At 38.7% G+C, this 18,186-nt stretch overlaps 1 protein-coding gene across 1 annotated transcript in view; it reads right to left on the reverse strand.

Moving 5' to 3' along the window:
- Positions 1-17,559, reverse strand: part of shcbp1 (SHC SH2-domain binding protein 1) — a 31,863-nt gene extending 14,304 nt beyond the window's left edge. The window contains exons 1-9 of the mRNA XM_048606140.1: positions 17,456-17,559; positions 17,323-17,419; positions 15,855-15,998; positions 12,971-13,086; positions 6,405-6,613; positions 5,001-5,093; positions 3,041-3,280; positions 1,271-1,445; positions 330-450 (exon numbers count right to left, since the gene is read on the reverse strand). Of these exons, the coding sequence (XP_048462097.1) occupies positions 330-450; positions 1,271-1,445; positions 3,041-3,280; positions 5,001-5,093; positions 6,405-6,613; positions 12,971-13,086; positions 15,855-15,998; positions 17,323-17,392 (1,168 nt within the window). The 5' untranslated portion in view covers positions 17,393-17,419; positions 17,456-17,559. The remainder of the gene's footprint in view (positions 1-329; positions 451-1,270; positions 1,446-3,040; positions 3,281-5,000; positions 5,094-6,404; positions 6,614-12,970; positions 13,087-15,854; positions 15,999-17,322; positions 17,420-17,455) is intronic.
- Positions 17,560-18,186: the final 627 nt, after the last annotated feature.

An 18,186-nucleotide genomic window follows, 5' to 3' on the forward strand; every position in this document is an offset into this window, starting at 1 on the left:
CATCTGAAATGCAATCAGACAGTTGGAAAGAGAGTTAATGAAGCACAACATATTGCAATTCTTTCGCATCTTCAGAACTCTATTCTACAGTGTCCTGAATTTGCATTTGACAAGCAAAGAAATGAATAATTCATAACGTTGGTTATAAACATGTATCACAAGATTAAAAACAGAGTTAAGTATGATAAAAACTGAACTATATTAAACCATGACTCTTATATGAGTTGGTAAATGTGGCCTTGCATTGACATATCACCGTTCACCAGGTTTACAGTTAAGAAAGCCAGTGTAAAGAATGTAAGATTACATTTTATCCTTTGAGTACCTACCTTCTACTTGAATGGAATCAGCTATGCTGAAGTAGCCATTCACATAGTAATGGCCAGGACAGATAACAACAACATCTCCTTCAAAACAGGCATTTACTGCTAGAAGTGGATCACTGTGAAACTAAGACAAAAAGTAGCTAAAGTAAAACACTTGCTCCTACTTCAAAAGCATACATTTCATATACTCATAAAACAATTTCCTGTGGAAGAAATTTTTAGACTCAGGAGTTGAAAAAAAGGATCATAGTTGTATAATTCTTCATTTCAATGTTAGCTATACACATGTCCACTGAATTCCATAACTCCAGTTAATGATCACAGGAACCACCATTGAGGGCTTGTTGAATTTTTCACGCAAAGAGTTATCTGCATATTTCCTGGAAAATAATTGGTTCAAGTTTTAAAAATGTGCCAGTTAACACAAAGGTTTCCTAAATCTTAAACTGACTTGATCATGATGTCACATTAACAAATTTTATATTACAAAAGTTTAAATGAAAACTTGAGAATAGCCAAGACAAATCTCAATCAGATTAGCTCCTTTTGGAGCACTATCAGAAGTTTGCAGGTTTAATTCGATTACACAAAGCTCAAAATCTACCTGCCACTCCATTGTAGTACACATTATCAGTACACATGTTAAACACAAATCCAATCAGCTCATTCCAGGGTTTCAGTTGGACCTTAGAATGCAATTCCTGGTTTAGGTTACTCCCTCACTGAATAACAAGCACTGCCATTATTCAAGACCAGCAACACCATATATAGCAACACACCACAGCACATATAAAGTAAATAATTCTGGTGAATAAAACAACTAATTTTTCATCATGCCAAAACACATTTTGTAAAAGGATTACAAATTTGTCCACCCTGCAATTCTTCTGAAAGTAATGGAGTCAACTAACATTTCATACATTAAATGTTGTGAAAATCATTACCTCGAGTACATGCTCCTGAGTCACACAGTCCGGGTTTAGTTTCTCCCTCAGCAGAGACTGCAGCAGAGTAATTGTCACAGAATTTGAAACTACATGAATAACATTTTCACCTGAGGGACGAAGTCCTTTAGCCTGCTTTGCTGGGAACCCATAGCCATCCTGACATAGCACATACCTAAAAATAAATGTTCTTACAGTTATTGGTGTTCGCAGTTAGGATTTGAGTTTCAGATTTTTAACAGCGTTAGCCAAATTTCTCCCAATCTTCATCAGTCATCTCAGTACAGGACATCCTGTAGGAGATCCTCCAGGCGATATTTTAGGCCCAATGAGCTTCAGCTGCTTCAATGATGCTTTCCCCTTTTATATTCTCAGAAATACTCCTAGCATTTTAAAATATTGAAATCAAAGATCACTTCAGACTTGTGTTTTAAGTCACATCCTCTACAGGATACACGTCTATATAATGGTGTTCTATTTAGACAAATGAATATGGTACAAGATGTAGACAAAGAAAAAGCCCAAATTTTACGATGGTAAGTGGTGAAACTATCAATGGTGCCATCACGAATTCAGAAAAACTGACAATTTCGGGAAACTGCGCACAAGCAGAGACATCCAGAACTATCTTCTGATTTATTCGTGGCTGTGGGTGTTACTGATCATTTCTGATGCCCTTGAAAAGGTGTTGCTCAGTTTGTTTCTTAAACTACTGCTATCCATGTGGTATAGGTACACTCAGTGCTATTGGAGACAGGGAGCTTGTGGGAACAACAAAACATTTCAAAGTCAGACAAGAGACTTTGAAGGAAACTTGTAGGTGATGGTGATCATGTTTCCATGCACCTGGTGCCATTCTTCTAAATGGCAGAGGTCACAGGTTTGAAAAATGCTATGGAAGGAGCCTTGGGAAGTTGCTGCAATGCATCTTGTAGATACTGTCACAGTGTAAAAATGGTGGTGGAAATTAATTTTTAGGGTGATGGATGGATGCCAATCAAGTGGGCTGCTTTTTAACTTCACAAGGGTTACAGGAGCAGCAGTCATTAATAAAGTGGAAAGTATACCATCACCAATGAGACTCTACATTTGAGGTTGCCACAGACTGGAATCTCTCAGCAATCAAAATGAAAAATTTCACTTTAAACACGGAGTCTAACTAAAATCTTTTGAAAAAGTTACACCTTGTTTAATGAACTGCAGCTGGTGTTTTAACTGTATACTAACTTCAAAATGACTGCTCAACACCCTTCCATATTTAAAAAAGTTAATTTTATACTGGCAGAATATCAAATTTCTCCATGATGAGTAAAAATTTCATGTATTTTTACTAATTTCTTTTAACGTTTACATGAATATTTTAGCTTCTAAATCCAATCACTTATTTTGTATGACAATTTAAATTAGGTGAAGGATGAAGTGCTTTTAAAATTCCAGCGTTGTCGTATGAGAATATTTCAACGTGATTGCCTGTTTACTGTAAACCTGCAGCTCCACTGGACTTGGCAAGAGATTTAAGCAACCATCTGGAAAGGGGAAGGCTGCACCAGACAATGGTAAATCTTTGTCAGCAACATTCTTACAGGTCTGTGGCATGCTCTGCTGCTTCACTGGTGACTGCAAAATCTAGCATTTTGCTACAAAAGTGTTGAACTGTGGTTAAAAAGAAAGTAAATAGCTGATTTATAAAAAATATACCCTTCCATTAATTTTAACATGTAATAGAAAAGGCATTGGTTGTAAACAGAAGTGAAACCAAGTATCAATTACCTATAAAATGGGGTCTCCATTACTCGAAGTTTATATTTAAGCTTCTCCAATTGTTCACAAAGTTGAACTCCTTCCACCATGGAAACATTATTCAGTTCAGATTCTGATGCTGAATCACTACCAGATATATTCTCTCTCACTTTTACAAATTCCTTGTACGTCTCCTCACACTGGGACAACAGCCGATTATATTCGGCAACAAGATCAGCAGGTACACGATCTTCAAGAATATCATAGTACCTGAATTCAAAAACAAAAGTGGATGCTTTCTCCAGTAAAACTGTATCCTTAATTTCATAACCAGCACAGGCACATTCCCCTTTATACAATCTATAAAAGGTACTGTTGAACTCATTTTTCAATTTGTTTAGTAGGATTACAGATGATTTTGACATTGTGAAAATATTTCCGGAAATATTTTCACATTCAGTCTCAATTCTGGTGTAATCTCTGAAACCTAATTAGTTGCAGGTGAAAATGATAAAAGTATGATTCCAGAACTTGTTAATTTGATGAAGGGTTTTGATGATTATTGTTTGAAAACTACATTCAGGTGTCAATTTCCACAGCAGTGCTTAAAAATAAATCACGGTCCATGGTCCTAATAAATTAAAAATAAAATCCAATCTTCAGTCCATTCAGAGTTAGCCAACTTTTGTCAGAGCAGTCTGGGGAGCATAATGATTAGCCTCAGAGCCACAGTGGAAAGGGATAGTTGGTTAACTGCTACCCAGCAACGGCTTTTGAATACTGACCAATGACAGGACCAAACTTTCAAATATTGTCCCTCCACTGTGAAGTAGCCTGTCAATATAGCACATCTTTAACACAAATACAAAAAAAGGGCTAAGTACCAAAACAGCATTGGAGAAATACACCCCAACAAGGAATCAAGGCTTTCAATAGAGGGGGGAAAAAGTAGAGAACAACAAACTACTGTGCATTCCAGAACATTATCACAATCCAATCATTGATAGATTCCCCAGTTCAATATTGTCAAGCAAAGATCAAATTTCAGTTTGCTTAGAGCACCATCTGGTGCCATGAATCAAACACTGCTATCCCAAAAAGAGCATTGAAAATGAACAGTGAAATAAAGGATTATTACCCAGCCTCGGGCAGAATAAGAAACAGGCTAAAAATTAAGGAGGATTTCATAAAATACAGAATACAGTTATGAAGGTCATATAGTCACAATTCACTAGACTATCTAATTTCATTGACAGTTGCAACTTAAGTAAAATTGAACAAGATTTAAAACGTGAAGCAGACAATGAATATGCAAGGGCTATCAGCAATATTCCCTCTAAACTGCACTTCTGAGGATTTGTGAACAACAGCTGTGCAGATGGCACTAAAATTAATCAATAATATTAAAAAATACAAAAGCAAAGTACTGTTGATTTTGGAAATCTGAAATTAAGAAAATGTTGGAAATACTCAACCAGTCAGGCAGCATCTACTGACAGGGAAACCAAGTTACATTTCTGATTCATGACTTGTTGAGTATTTCCAGCACTTAATTTCAAAACATTTATACACTGCATCTCAATGCTTTTTACCACATAAAATAAGTAATAAATGGAGTTTCTACAGAACGTTTGTGTCAACCGCATCTTTAACATTTGCTCCATGCTTTTAATTGACCACTACAGATGGAATTTTAAAGGTTCACAAGGTTATTTTCTGACAACATGATATTCTGATGTGTTGACATCAGGGCAGAAGGGAAGTTATCCAACATTGCAGAGATTACATATTTGAACACAGTAAGCTTGTGATTTCTATTAAAATGGTGGCAGGCCTTAAAGAAATCTCACTACATTTCTAGGAAACACTGTTCTAAATTCATCACCGAGTAATTGAAAATTACATTAACTCTAGAAGTGCTGAATGAACTCGAAATATTCTGGAAATTTTCAAAACTTGACCGTGTCAAACCTTGGCAAACCATACTAACAGTTTTAATCTTGGTTCACAGCATCTGACAAAATAATCAAAATCATCTTCATCATCTTCATCCCAGCTTCTCCAGATGTGGAGAAAGAAAAATCTACAAAACATGAATATGAAACAATTTATACTAATTGCAACCAACCGCAAAAATGGTAAAAACACACAAATGAAATGAACTTACTTGTATCAGATGTACTGAAAATAATCAAAATTTACCATTTAGAGCAGCCAGTGAAATCATTCATTAAAATCTCAACTAATTATTGAGCAAATGTGGCTAGGAAGAGTTCCAGGAGAAAGCTTTCTGAGCAACTTTTCTTCAGTCGTGAGCTGTCTGCTTTGAACAAGCTCTAACATAAAAGCTGGTGCACCTGCTCTGAATCGATTGATCATTTCTAACTGTTGTCAAAAACCAAATAAAATCCATTGTGAAATGAAAACTACAAATCGATCACCTAAACAAATGCAGGATTTAAAATAGTGTTGAAAAGTTGGAAAATATCCTAGGAAGCTTCATCCACCAGATGCAATTTTATAAAATGATTGACAATCAATTATGTTCCACAACTTTAAGTTGCAACTTGTGCAATGCAGAACTGAACAGATGCTTCAATTTCTACATTGTGTTAATGCAATAAAGACCATTGACTGCATAAATCAGTTATATGTCTTGGCCAGAATATTGGCACTAGCAGTGCTCTAGATTGTACAGTAATAAATCAATCAATCAATCAATCAACAAAACCATCAATACTCCCATTGAAATTGATAGCATCTTCTGGAGTCCACACATGTGCTGAATAAAGCAGAAATCTAGAGGTTTTTCTATAGGGTACATCATTGATGCACTATCCTGACCAGAATGCAACACAAAACCTTGCTGAATGATTGGGTTTTTAATAGCATACTATCATCTAACTTCTGCTGAACATTTCTTTAAATAGAAAAAATTTTTTGAGGCTGTAGAAAATTCATATAAAGTTTCTTTATACAAGTCTCTGAATCCAATCATTTATTTTGTTAACTAAAGATTAATGTAAAAAAAGTGAAGGATATGAAAGGCTTCCTGATTTAATGTAGATTAATACTAGTATCACTGTCGCAGCATGCCAAAGCATCCCCTTGATTTAGAATTTCCTAGAATTAGGTTTTCATCCTGCTGTTTGATTTTTGTTTCCTTCACCCTTAAGCAAAGAACCATGCTTCATAATTGAACAAATACTCAAACAAAATTAAAATCCTGCCTGTGTTACAGGTCAACAAACTAGAGCTAATGTCTAACAGTAGCAGTATGTCTAGCAGTAACACCACAAACCAAAAGAGAAAACGTTATCAAACATAAATCAATCGTCTGAATTCTTTTGAACTTTTTTAAAAAATCAAATAAACAATCTATCAAATTTATTACCGAAGATGTTCAATGGCAAGAGCAGTTTGATCAAACTCTCCTGACTCATCAGACACCACGTATAGTTCTTGCAATGGCACCAAGTGCTTTTTCGCCTCAAGAAAACTTTCCATTGCTTCTGCATCAAGAGGATATGCTTCAGACTCATAAAGGAATGGTTCGCTTAACTTTACCACAGCTTTGTGACTTGAAGTCTCCACATCGGTCACCTGAAATTATAAGTAGTTTTCTTTTCAAAAATAGAACAAACTCAACGTATGATGTCACTTTTTTCAGTTTAATTAACACACAATTTCAATAACTGGTGCTTTTGAAACATACTTGTTGCAAAACACAAGTGTCTTTTAAGCACGTTTACAATGACTGCTATCAGAACAAAATGATAGATAGGATGGTTGTTGGTGATTATTTGAAGGAGGGGATATTTATACCGATGTAGTAGGGGACTAGTTTTTGTGGTAAAACACACATTGAGGTAGAATAGGTAATCTAATCCAGAAGACCACAGGAATTAAACAAAGTATTTTGTTTTTACAGGCTTAAAATAATTTAGCTAAATTAAACATTAAACAACATCAGCAACTTTGCATTCAAGATGTTTGAATAAAATTTTGATTAAGTATGAATTTCTGCACAAGTTCTTAATAACTGCAGATAGCTAATTTGAGGCAAAAAAAGACATGAATACATTATGTAAAATTAATTTACTGAATTTATCGTTTTTGAGTGTAAAAGACAGTGCAGGAGATGGGTGTGTGAGGCAAGCAAACCAAACATAAGTGTATATTTTACACTGGCAAAACTTCTGGTATGGAACTACAGCTGTTACATTTCAACGGAATTAACAGAAAATTCTGGACTGCATATAAAAATAACTTTCCAACATGATTAGTTCATGTAAGGATGCACTCAAATGGAAAATTTACCCTATGATTCCTAGACAATTCCATGTTCCGTCAAGCAACCTTGGATAATCTACTGAATACAAATTTTCAAAGGTAGTTTCAATTCACCAAGCTGAGGGTCAATATCAACATCTTATCCGCAATTACTTGTGACTGCAGCTTCAATGCGATAAAAGCTAGGCAGGTATGAAACTACAATGGAAGCACACAATCTACTCTGCCAAGTTTAAAATGGCCACACGTATTTTTAAGGATTTAGGCAGAAGGTTGCAAAAATCACAGACTATGTCCCCTGTTGTGAGGCAAGTCAAAGATTTGGTTTTGCTACATAAAGTCAGAAAATGCTGGAAACATGCAACACATACAGTAGCATCTGTGGAAGGAGAAACCAAGTTAACATTTCAGTCTGCGACTTTTCAAACATTTTCAATGAAAAAGGATATGGTAATGGCATGAGTAACAGTAAACAAAAGAAAGACTAGAGAAAATTAGAAATGGCAAAAATCAACAGCCATCATCTGAGGAAAGAGGATCTGAAGTTGTTGAATAGTCTACTGGACTTAATTTCGTAACGTATCGAACAGAAATCTAGCTTGTGTTGAGCTACATTGCTCCCATGTAGGAGACAAAGGACAGAGTTGGGCAGAGAATTAAAACAACAAGCAACTGGAAACTCATGATTGAAGACTGAATGATTCCACAGTGGTCAAAAAGTTGTGTTTGCCTTCCCCCATAACAAGGAAACCACGTGACAAATTTTCAACACAGTGTACTTAAATTGAAGGAAATACAAGGAAATTGCTGTTTCATTAGGAAACATTGTTTGTGGACCAGGTGGGAAAGGTTTGGATAAAAAAAAGTAAATATTGCATTTTCAAAGTGTGCATGGGAAGGTGTTGTGGATAGTATCGTACAATTAGGTTTGTGTTCTCGATAGAAAGTAGTACACACCCATGTTAATAAGCATCAATAATTCATTATTGAACATAACCTTGTGCAAGAGGTGCAATATAGGACATCTCTGGAACACTATTCAGTCAGATCCCAGCTCCACATGATCTGATATCATTATGAAAGAGCTCCTTACCATATGCTCAGTAGAGCTTTAAAAAAAGTTAACTTTTCATTCCACATTCTCTAACACACCCAAGTTCTTTCTTTATACCTCTTTTAATTATTAATATTTAACTCAGTATTTCCACCATCACATTCCCCCACCCAGTCTCCATCGCATGAGGCAATCTCCAACAGTATTTCAACTTTTTATGGACCAGACCAAACCCCCTCAAAATACAAGGAAGCCTAGACCCTAACTTTTTTCTTATTTTAAAGACAAGTGCTAGGTTTTGCATTTCAAATGCAATTTGATTGGTCAAACTAACAGTCTTGAAGGAAAACACACTTTATTCATACACTACGGCTAGAACACAACAAAAGAAAGAAGAAATTGGAATAATTTAACTTTGCTGCAAAACTAAATGCAGAACAATAGGTTATTTAATTACTAAACAGTAACTGTTCCAGTTTAGTAACATCCCATAAACACACTCTTGGCAAAGGCAAATTCAGTAAAATAGATGGTCTCATATGCAATTCTAGCAGCAGGAAGAGAACCCCAGCTTTTAGCTGTAACAGAGGGAGGAATAAGATCCAGCTTCAAGATCTCAGCAACTTCTACTAAGAGCTAAATCTAAAAAAAAAAAAATCCTGGTTCTGTGGGAGCTTGACCTCACCCATTCAGACTGCTTCTATTACTCCAACTTTTGAAAGAAAACTCCAAGGCCTCACAAGCTGTTTACTTTATTGGCTTTGGAGCAGACTGCTCAAAGCCTCCGTCTTAACCTTTCTTCATGAAAAACAACAGGACAAAATACACCTCAAAGCCATAGTATCGTCACAAACTCTCAGAGTACATTTGGGACATAAATGCTCTATTATTTCTTCCCTGGAAGATTAATAGTTGGTGGAGTAGGATGGCAGCTTCACACAACAGCTGACTCCTGAGCTGTGATAACTATGTTGACTTGAATGGAACGGCAATTAATCAAGGAAAAATGGATTCAAAAGGCAAACCTCCAATACACAATATATCATGACTCCTTGATGATGAAGGAGTTGTTATACACGCGCACACAGTACATTGCCTAGGAGTGTTTTCGAGGTAGGAAACCTCGCAACCTTTAAAAAGTACATGGTTGGCCACCTGAAATGTCGTAAAATTTAAGACTAAGGGTCAAGTGCTGGAAAATGAGGCTAGTGCAGATTTGGAATACTTTTTTTGGTCAACACAGACTCAATGGGTCAAAGGGCCTCTTCTGTACTGTATGATTCTTTGAATGGTCATCTCTGCGCTGGACCAGTCTGCAATGGCATCTCTTGCTGAGAACTGCCAGTAGGTGGGCTTAGTTTAGCAGTCTATTTCAGGCTTTTTAGTTGAATCTTTATACGCTCGAGCATCATTTCATGCAAGCTTTATGCATCTCTAAGGCACTCCCAAGTTCCAGAAACACTGCAGTTTATGCCTCTGCCACTTTACTGAGAAAAAAAACTTTTTAGTCGCATCAGCAAGCCATGGAAGTACTTGATCACAGACTGTGGCTGCTACTTATAAACAGTAACAATTTCTGCACATTCAATATTGGCTGCATTCAACTTGGACTAAACTGTATCCCCTTGCCTAGACAGATTTTCACTAGCTATTTGTAATTGTTGAACTACCTCTTGTTTGGCTCCTTCCGAGATTCGAAGTTACGTGTGAATGTATCAAGTTCATCTTGAAGTTCTTAACACGTTGTAAAGATGTTGCAGACAGCTGGTTTCTGCTAATAGAAGTTGCGTACTTCCTGAAGCTTGAATGCTTATGAAGCTACTGAAACTACATGGCCTCAGTCATGATCAATTTCTATCTCCACAATTGTGGCTGATCACCTTTGGCCTTGGTGCTTTTTCCTCCTACTGTTCATAGCCTCTCAGAGAAGACCCTAACACTCTTCCTGTAGCCCTGGAGGTGGAATTTCTTTCGTGAAGGTTGATTCCCAGCATACTGGGTTAACTTCAGTGTCTTCTGCAATTGCTAACTGATTCAAAGCCACACAAGCAGCTCTGCTGAATAACAAGAATAATGATTAGAAATGACATACAAAGTATTAGTGATTTAATCAGTGATTATAGCAAAGTTTAACCTGCATCTGTTCTCTCTGATTTTAATACCTCCTGTGCCCCAAAACTGAATGGAAGACAAAATTTTCAGTGTCATATGTGGTGTTGCATCTGAAAGAATGCAAATGCTTGCCACGTTGAGCTTGAAATGCATGATGGTGTGGGCATAAAGCAATGAAGGTCAGATTGATCTTTCAGGATCAGAGAATAGAAGGTCAAAGGGAATAGTGAAAACATGGCAAGGGGTGAGCTTAGAAGAAAGGAATGAAGTCAAAAGAGAATGAAGTAGAGAGAGAGCCCAGCTGGACACTGACACACAGTGCTGTTGAAGCTCAGTAATCCTTAATGCTTGAGAAGAAGAAAAGCTGCATTTTCTTGTTGCATTCATCAGTATAATCACAAGAATATCAAATTTGAAATTATCACAATGATTTAAACTACAGGAGGGAATGCTGTTAGTCGTCTCCTATTGGCTGAGGGGTTGCCATGGAGAAAGCAACAGGGAACTATAGGCTCCTCAAGCTCCTGGGATAATTAAATAAAAGTATAAGGCTTAAGCACATTGCTTTCATTTGTAGATAATGGGTCCTTATGAACGTGGTGGTATGTGCAATGAACGTGATCTCAGGAAGTTGGCGAGAGCAACAAGTCAAGAAGCACTGAATATCTTTTTATTTGTAATTATGATGGATCAGAAAAATGAAGGGTGGAATTTCTGACGGAATCCACATGGAATAAGTCAGAGCTAGAGACAGGTGCTGCGGAAGAGATCTTCCTGAGAAAATGAGTTTTGGTGGATAACTGATCAAAGCTATTCAGGGAGAGGCGATGGCCTAGTGTAATTATCACTGGATCATTAATCCAGAGATTGAAATAACATTCTGGGGACCAGGGTTTGAATCCTGCCACAGCAGATGGTGGAATTTGAATTCAATAAAAATATCTGGAATTAAGAATCCATTGCCGATTGTTGGAAAAACCCATCTAGTTCACTAATGTCCTTTAGGGAAGGAAACTACCATCCTTACCTGGTCTGGCCTACATGTGACTCCAGACCCACAGCAATGTGGTTGACTCTGATCTGCGCTCTGGACAATTAAGGATGGACAATAAATGCTACCTAGCCAACGATGTCCTCATCCCGTTAATGATTATAAAAAAGGAATGATGATCAGGATAGAAATTGAAATTCCTAATTTTTTCTTACAAATGGAAATGTTTTGCTCCGTCTATTGAACAAAAGGAACAAGAAGACCTAAAATACAAAAAGGAAAACTGGGTTCTTACCCAAATTCCTAACCTCTTTCCAGAGGTTGGGATTCTGCTGTCCAGAAAATTTCAGGGTTCTAAGTTCAACAACAATATTTTCAAATGCAAAATAAATACATAAATTGACCAAGAAGCAAGATTGGATGCCAATCAGGCAGCCAAGAGTAAACCAAAAGCAGAACATTGAAACCAAGGGCCCTATGATAAGGCAAGAGACAACCATGATTAGGCTTGCCATTGATTGAGAACATGTAGCAAGAGGGGTTCCAGGCTGACACGTACAGGCAACTATAAACAGCATCAAATTTCTTGAGACATTGGTAGAAATTATTGAGACCAGAATACTTTGTGCTCTTCTGGCGCCACTTTGACCAGGAGAATACCTCGCTGAAGCTCCTCCAGTTAATAACAAAAGTAACCTGCACCTATTTCCACTCCCACTGTTGGAACTTGGCTGTTAACCAAGGCTTCCCCTGCCAATCTCTGCTGCCATGTGACACTTGCAGGCTGGCAGCTCTGTCAGGATTCTACTTCTCACCATTGATAAATACCAGTATCTCAATACCAGCTATGGTGAAATATTGCACAAGGATTCCCTATTTTAAGTGAGTTGGCCAGCCTACGTATTAGACCTCATGACTCCCAGTGTGCACGCTAGCTGAACCCAGGCCTATCCAAGACACTGCGTCCCCTGCACTTGCCAAAGGAAAGTTCAAAACCTACTCCTTGGAAGCTGACTAATGAACTCAGAATACTTAAGGGGAGGTATTCAGGTTTTTGAATCTACTCCCTTTAAAAATTGTATTGTGTTCCTCAACCCTCTAGGAATGCAATATTCAAGTTATGCCTACACTCATCCCCATCCCCACCAGCATTTGAAAATCCAGCCATGGGAAATAGTGAACCAGTGATTTGAATAGCTTTAATCTCTAGTTAGTCAAATTTAGACAAGTTTTTTTTGGTGCCTGAAGAATGCTTGAAATACAAAAGGTCATACAGAAGTATTAAGGTCAGAAATTTAAAATTGACAATGGCTCAACATAGATCTAAATCAGTAAATAATGTTTGTACTTTCCTCAAGGTACACCCAAAACACCTCACTTTAAATCGGTATAACCAAGGGGTTGAAGCCCAAAGATCTTACAGAACACATGTGTTTGTGCAGTACTGCAAGCAGAAGTGCAAAATGCAGTAGTTAGCATCACCATATGCATTTATTTAAGAGACATATACCTCAACAAGGACTTCAAACATATCATTGGACCAGAGTGCTTGCCATCCGTACGGTTCGAGGACCTTCTCCAAGTATTCTGCAATGAAATCTTTCACTTCCGATGGTTTAGTATCACCTGTGTGTTAAAAATCATGAACAGTTAATCCTCAATTACTTTAACATAACATTCCAATCAAGAATTTTACTTAATATTCTGCAAAATGAGTTCAACACAAAAAATATGCAACAAGAACAAAATGATAGATGCCATTTGAATGATTTCCATGGATATTGTATTATCTATTCTATTATAGATATCACCCAAATAAAAAGTCTTATTCACTTCAAAATTTTAAAAGTTAATTCCTCAAACCTAACAATGCAAGCAAAAGAAATAGCTTTGCGATATTTTTTCTTAGTCTAAACTCCCAATTATCACAAGGACAGGAAAGTGTCTCTTCCGTTTACTTGTGGAATCAATACACATTCCCAGTGGCAACAGCAATCAACAGTGGGATGGGGCCGAACTGACCACAGAACAAAGAAGCATGAAGAGATATAGTGGACGCAACATTGGGTGACACTCCAGCATGTCATTGCATTTAATGCGGTCTGTCTGTCTGCCAGGAAAACTACGAAGCATCAGGAATCCAGCAGTCATATCTCAATGAGAACCACATTCTGCAGAACACGGAGTGGATGCCATCGATATGTGCAAACTTGCATGCCATCACTTTCTCCATGAATTCTAGGTGGAAATGAGAAAGTAAGCTTGGGATTGGCGTTAGTCTGCACATTTTGCATGTCAGCTATGTAGTCTAGGTGTACCTTTCAAGGGAGGAACACTGGCTTCCTCTTCTATCTGGGGTTCCTCTCCCGGTGGCTCCAGCCCCTCTGCCATTGACACCAGCGTCTACAGTAGCTTCAGGGATAGGGAAAGGTTTGCAATCTAGGCAGAAATCCCTAATCAAGGCAGGGCCCTCTAAGCCTTGGGCAGTTAGAGGCCTCTCCTGTCCCAGAAGTCACTGTCAGCAGCAAGCACAGAGGGTGTACTAAGTAGAAATTAAGGAGAACAACTAGCTCAAATTGAAGCTCACAGGTGAATAAAGCTTCTGAATATTAAGCCTTGCATTGGTTGTGCACTTAATAAAGAATTAATGCATTTCACACTACATCTTTCAATTCTTGCTGCATTTGGTACTTCTGTGAAACTCTGTCTCTCTCCTCTCTCTCAAGAGGCAGACTGTCATATGTACTAAACGCTTTATCCTTGCTGATATGCAATGAGCACCAGGACGCAGTAATGGAAAATGGGCCACAACTGGGCTGAAGAAAGGTAAAGCTTTAGACCCATCAGACTGGAAGGACTGAATTTCTCAAACACATCATACTTCATATTGCCTGTGGTCCCCAGAGTCGGATACCCTGCAATGAAGGAACTACAATCCACGAGATCCTTATTGCTCAACACTTCCCCCCCCTTTCTACAGCAGCTTTTGTACAGTGGACAAAGGGCCATCACACTGAATGATTTACATAATGTGACATTCTGAAAAACTCCACCAAATCAATCAAGGCATCTGAACCACTTCTTTAGGAGCCTTTTTGATGTTCGCTCCAGTTACCCCATGGAGTGTTGTACATTCCCTCAGCATCCACGTGCGATTCCACATCTGAGTAAGTAGCTATGTCCCAGTATCCATTCTTGAAGGCATGCAGGGACCAGATAAGCTGTGACACCAGGAGCCGCTGAAGCATGTAGGTCTTGCTTCCCAAGAAACATACACACATCAAAAGGATCCTTTCACAGTGATCACGGTTTTACAATCAAGACGCTGGAAGCCTTCCTGTTAAAAAGGCAGCTTGCTGCTCTGAGAGCACCTTGAGGATCATCTGCACACAGTCACTCACACCGTGCAACTGGAGGTATCCAGCAATGGGTCTATCAGCTTGAATATCTGGACTGGTGTGGAAGCAGTGCTCTCAAAAGTGCTTTGGTGACCATCTTGATGCATTGATGCAGTTTAGACTGCAAGATCTTACACCAATCACCTGTTGATAACTGGAATGACCTGGTAGCACAGAAGTTAAATGCCATTGTGATCTTCAGCACCACTGACAGGTAGTTCCAATTCCTACAGGCCCGAGCTTACCATACAGCTTGGGACACCAGCAACAGCCTCCCCAGAGTGGCACAGTCTGCAGAGACATTGGATCTCCGACATCCATAGGTAGTTAAGCCCCAGATGGTAGACCTTTTTGAAGCTGTAGCCTCTTCTTTACACAGGAGGCTGTGTGTGTCCTCTGCGCTTTTCTGTATATTGACCTGATGATGGCACCCTGCCACCTCTGCTTTAACGTCTCACTCTACTGCTCCTCTTCAAGAAGGGCTCCAAATCCTTAGAGAGGGGCAATGGCAGGTGGTCAGTCAGCTTACAATGACATTTTCCCCACCAACATATTTTTCTGTTCCAGTGCCAAGGTCCTGATGGAATGCCTCCACAATTCTGGTTCCTTTTCCTCTTCCTCTTCTTGGCTTTATATGCTACTTGCCCTTGCTGCTCCAGCCTCTCTGTTACACCATGCTCGCTCTTGCGATGACTGCAAGATGAAGCCTGTGCCAAATTCCTACTAACTTGTTACTTCCTTTTATCAGATGTCACTTTGAGGCCCCTACGTACTGTTACTAAACTGCCAGTGGAAAATCATTCTTCCTTCTCTAGTCTGGCTTGTATCCCTCTGCACGTTTTAATTCTAATACCGAAGCTAAATATTTTTGAGCGTCTGCATTCTCTAAACTTCTCATTTTCAAGATCTGGATTTATGTTACAATATCACTTTCATTCTATACTACTTATAGCAATATACAATTATATTTAGAAATATGATTTAAAAAAAACTAACCCAAGATGTAATCCTGGTAGACCCTGTATCGCTCGTAATAGGTGAGTTGAGTTGTCTCAATAACTTCTGGAAATTTGGTTGCTCCTGGATTCAACAGATTTTCCTTTTCAGGACTGTCATGACTGCCTTTAATTTCCGCTTGATCTTGAAATACAGTCAGATATAAAATGAATAACATTTGTTGTCAAGTACAATTCCTAACACAATTCAAATAGAAATCCTGTTTAGCTAGTTTCAGTTTTAAATACAATATTACAATATGATTGCTCTCATGGTATTTAGCTACAGAATTTGCAACAAATCAAGTAGGGCATAAGAGTTACTTTGAAGAATAGCTGATTGAACCTTGCAAGATCAACTAGCAAAGTACTACTGACCATAATTCACGAGAATCCATGCTCAATTTTTACAAGTAAATGCATGGCTAATACATCTGCAGTTCCTACTATCTCTGGCTAATAGATCCATTAGGATTGTCAACAACACCAATGCCCATTGAAGGAAGTTGTCAAGTTTGAGTTGGTGAGGGCTTTCAAGAATAGAACAATATTTGAAAAAATAATATACCAAAATACACAATTGTTTATAAAGAGTGTAAAACATTATATGTAGCATTCCTACAGTTATTATTGCAAAAAATATGGTTTCCTTGAGCTACAGAACTGCGCCATTGAGCTATTGACAGTTCAAATCCTGCCAGACAAGTTGTGAACTTGAATTTTTAAAATATGGTAGTTTAGAGGCTAGCACCATAGAACGACCATGAAACTTACAGGGTTTGTAAATATCTAATTTGTTGATCGAAGCCTTCAGGCTGGGGAACCTGAACCCTGATCCAACCCTGCCTAGACACCACTACAACGTCAATACACACAGTTTACTCTTTAGAATGTCGAGGCATGGGAATAAATACATTCACTTCAATACCCCAAGGAACAAATCTAACAAGAAAACAGATAATTGATTATTGTGGTGGCCATAACGAGATGTGTCACACAGAGTAAAACGTTGCAAATAACTTTGACTGGCTTATCTCAACAAACTGGTTTTCAACATGTTGCACTGCCTATCAGGAAACCAGATAGATGCCTGAAGGGAGAAACGTACAGGGGTTAAATGAAGATGTCGGTTACTGTGCTGGAGAGACCATCTAATACTATCATCTTCACAACTCTCACTGTTAGGCTCACAGTCACGATTAGCGAATATTGTTAGTTCAAGTTCACAAATGTATCCGAGACAGTCCCTTTGAAATGTCAACAGTTACTATTCAGGAGATTAAAATTATATTATTATTATTGATACGGGGTAACGGCAGTGCTGTTAGTTTCTGATGGAGGATGCTGAAGCCTCTCAGTATCTTTGAAGATGATTCACACCAAGGGACGGAGAATAGGGCAGCGGTGCCCTCCTCCCGGTGCAGACAGCCCGGGTCGGGGGTCTCGAGGTCTCCTCCTCCCGCCCTCACCTTCTCCGGGTACCGTCAGCTCGGGCACGATCGGATCCGCCAGCGCCGGCACTATTGCTGCCTCGACCATTCCGTGTGTCGAGCCTAACTCCCCGAGCCCGAGGCCGAGGCCGAAGCCGAAGCCGATGCCGATGCCGATGCCGACGCCGATAGTGACCGCAGACCCGGTCTCCTCCGGCAGTTACAACGAGCTCTCAATTCAAATTCTGCCGCTTGTTTTCCTTTATTGGTTTGGACTGGCGGCAAGAGCGGCGGCTGACCGAGCGTATCAGTGCAGTGCCCCACGCGGCCAGGAAGAGTATCAGCAGGCTGCAAACAGGAGAAGCAATTGCAACCCCAAAGCCAGAAGGAGTGACAGCGCCTCCACGGCAAGGAGGAGTAACAGCGCATCTCCGGGCACCCAGTCAGGAGAAGTGACAGAAAGTCATGGAGTACAACAAACTTAGTGACACTTACTAGTAAAGATCGAATAGATTGACTCTTTTCCCTCCAATTTAAAAGAAAGCAATATGAACTCATTAAATTATATAATATTTCAAAGGGGTTTGATGCTGAGAGGATATTTTTCTGGCTTTGGAGTCTGGAACTGAGATTTGGAGTCTCAGAATAAAGCAGCAGCAATTGATGAGAATTTAAGAAATTGTTTTTTTAAATACTGAGGGAATTAAGAGAGATGGGGACAGTGTGGGACACTGCAATCAGACATGAAGATCAGCCATGATCTTTATGAATGGCAAAACAGGCAAAAGGAATCAAAAGGCAATCCCAGTTTTTTTTATGTTCTGAGAACAATTGTGTTTGAACACCATTATTTCTAAGTTGACCTCAAAGTCACATGTCCTCCTGATTTTGAATATCACCATT

Source organism: Rhincodon typus, chromosome 15 (genome assembly GCF_021869965.1).
Source record: "Rhincodon typus isolate 14 chromosome 15, sRhiTyp1.1, whole genome shotgun sequence".
Classification (NCBI taxonomy): Eukaryota; Metazoa; Chordata; class Chondrichthyes; order Orectolobiformes; family Rhincodontidae; genus Rhincodon; species Rhincodon typus.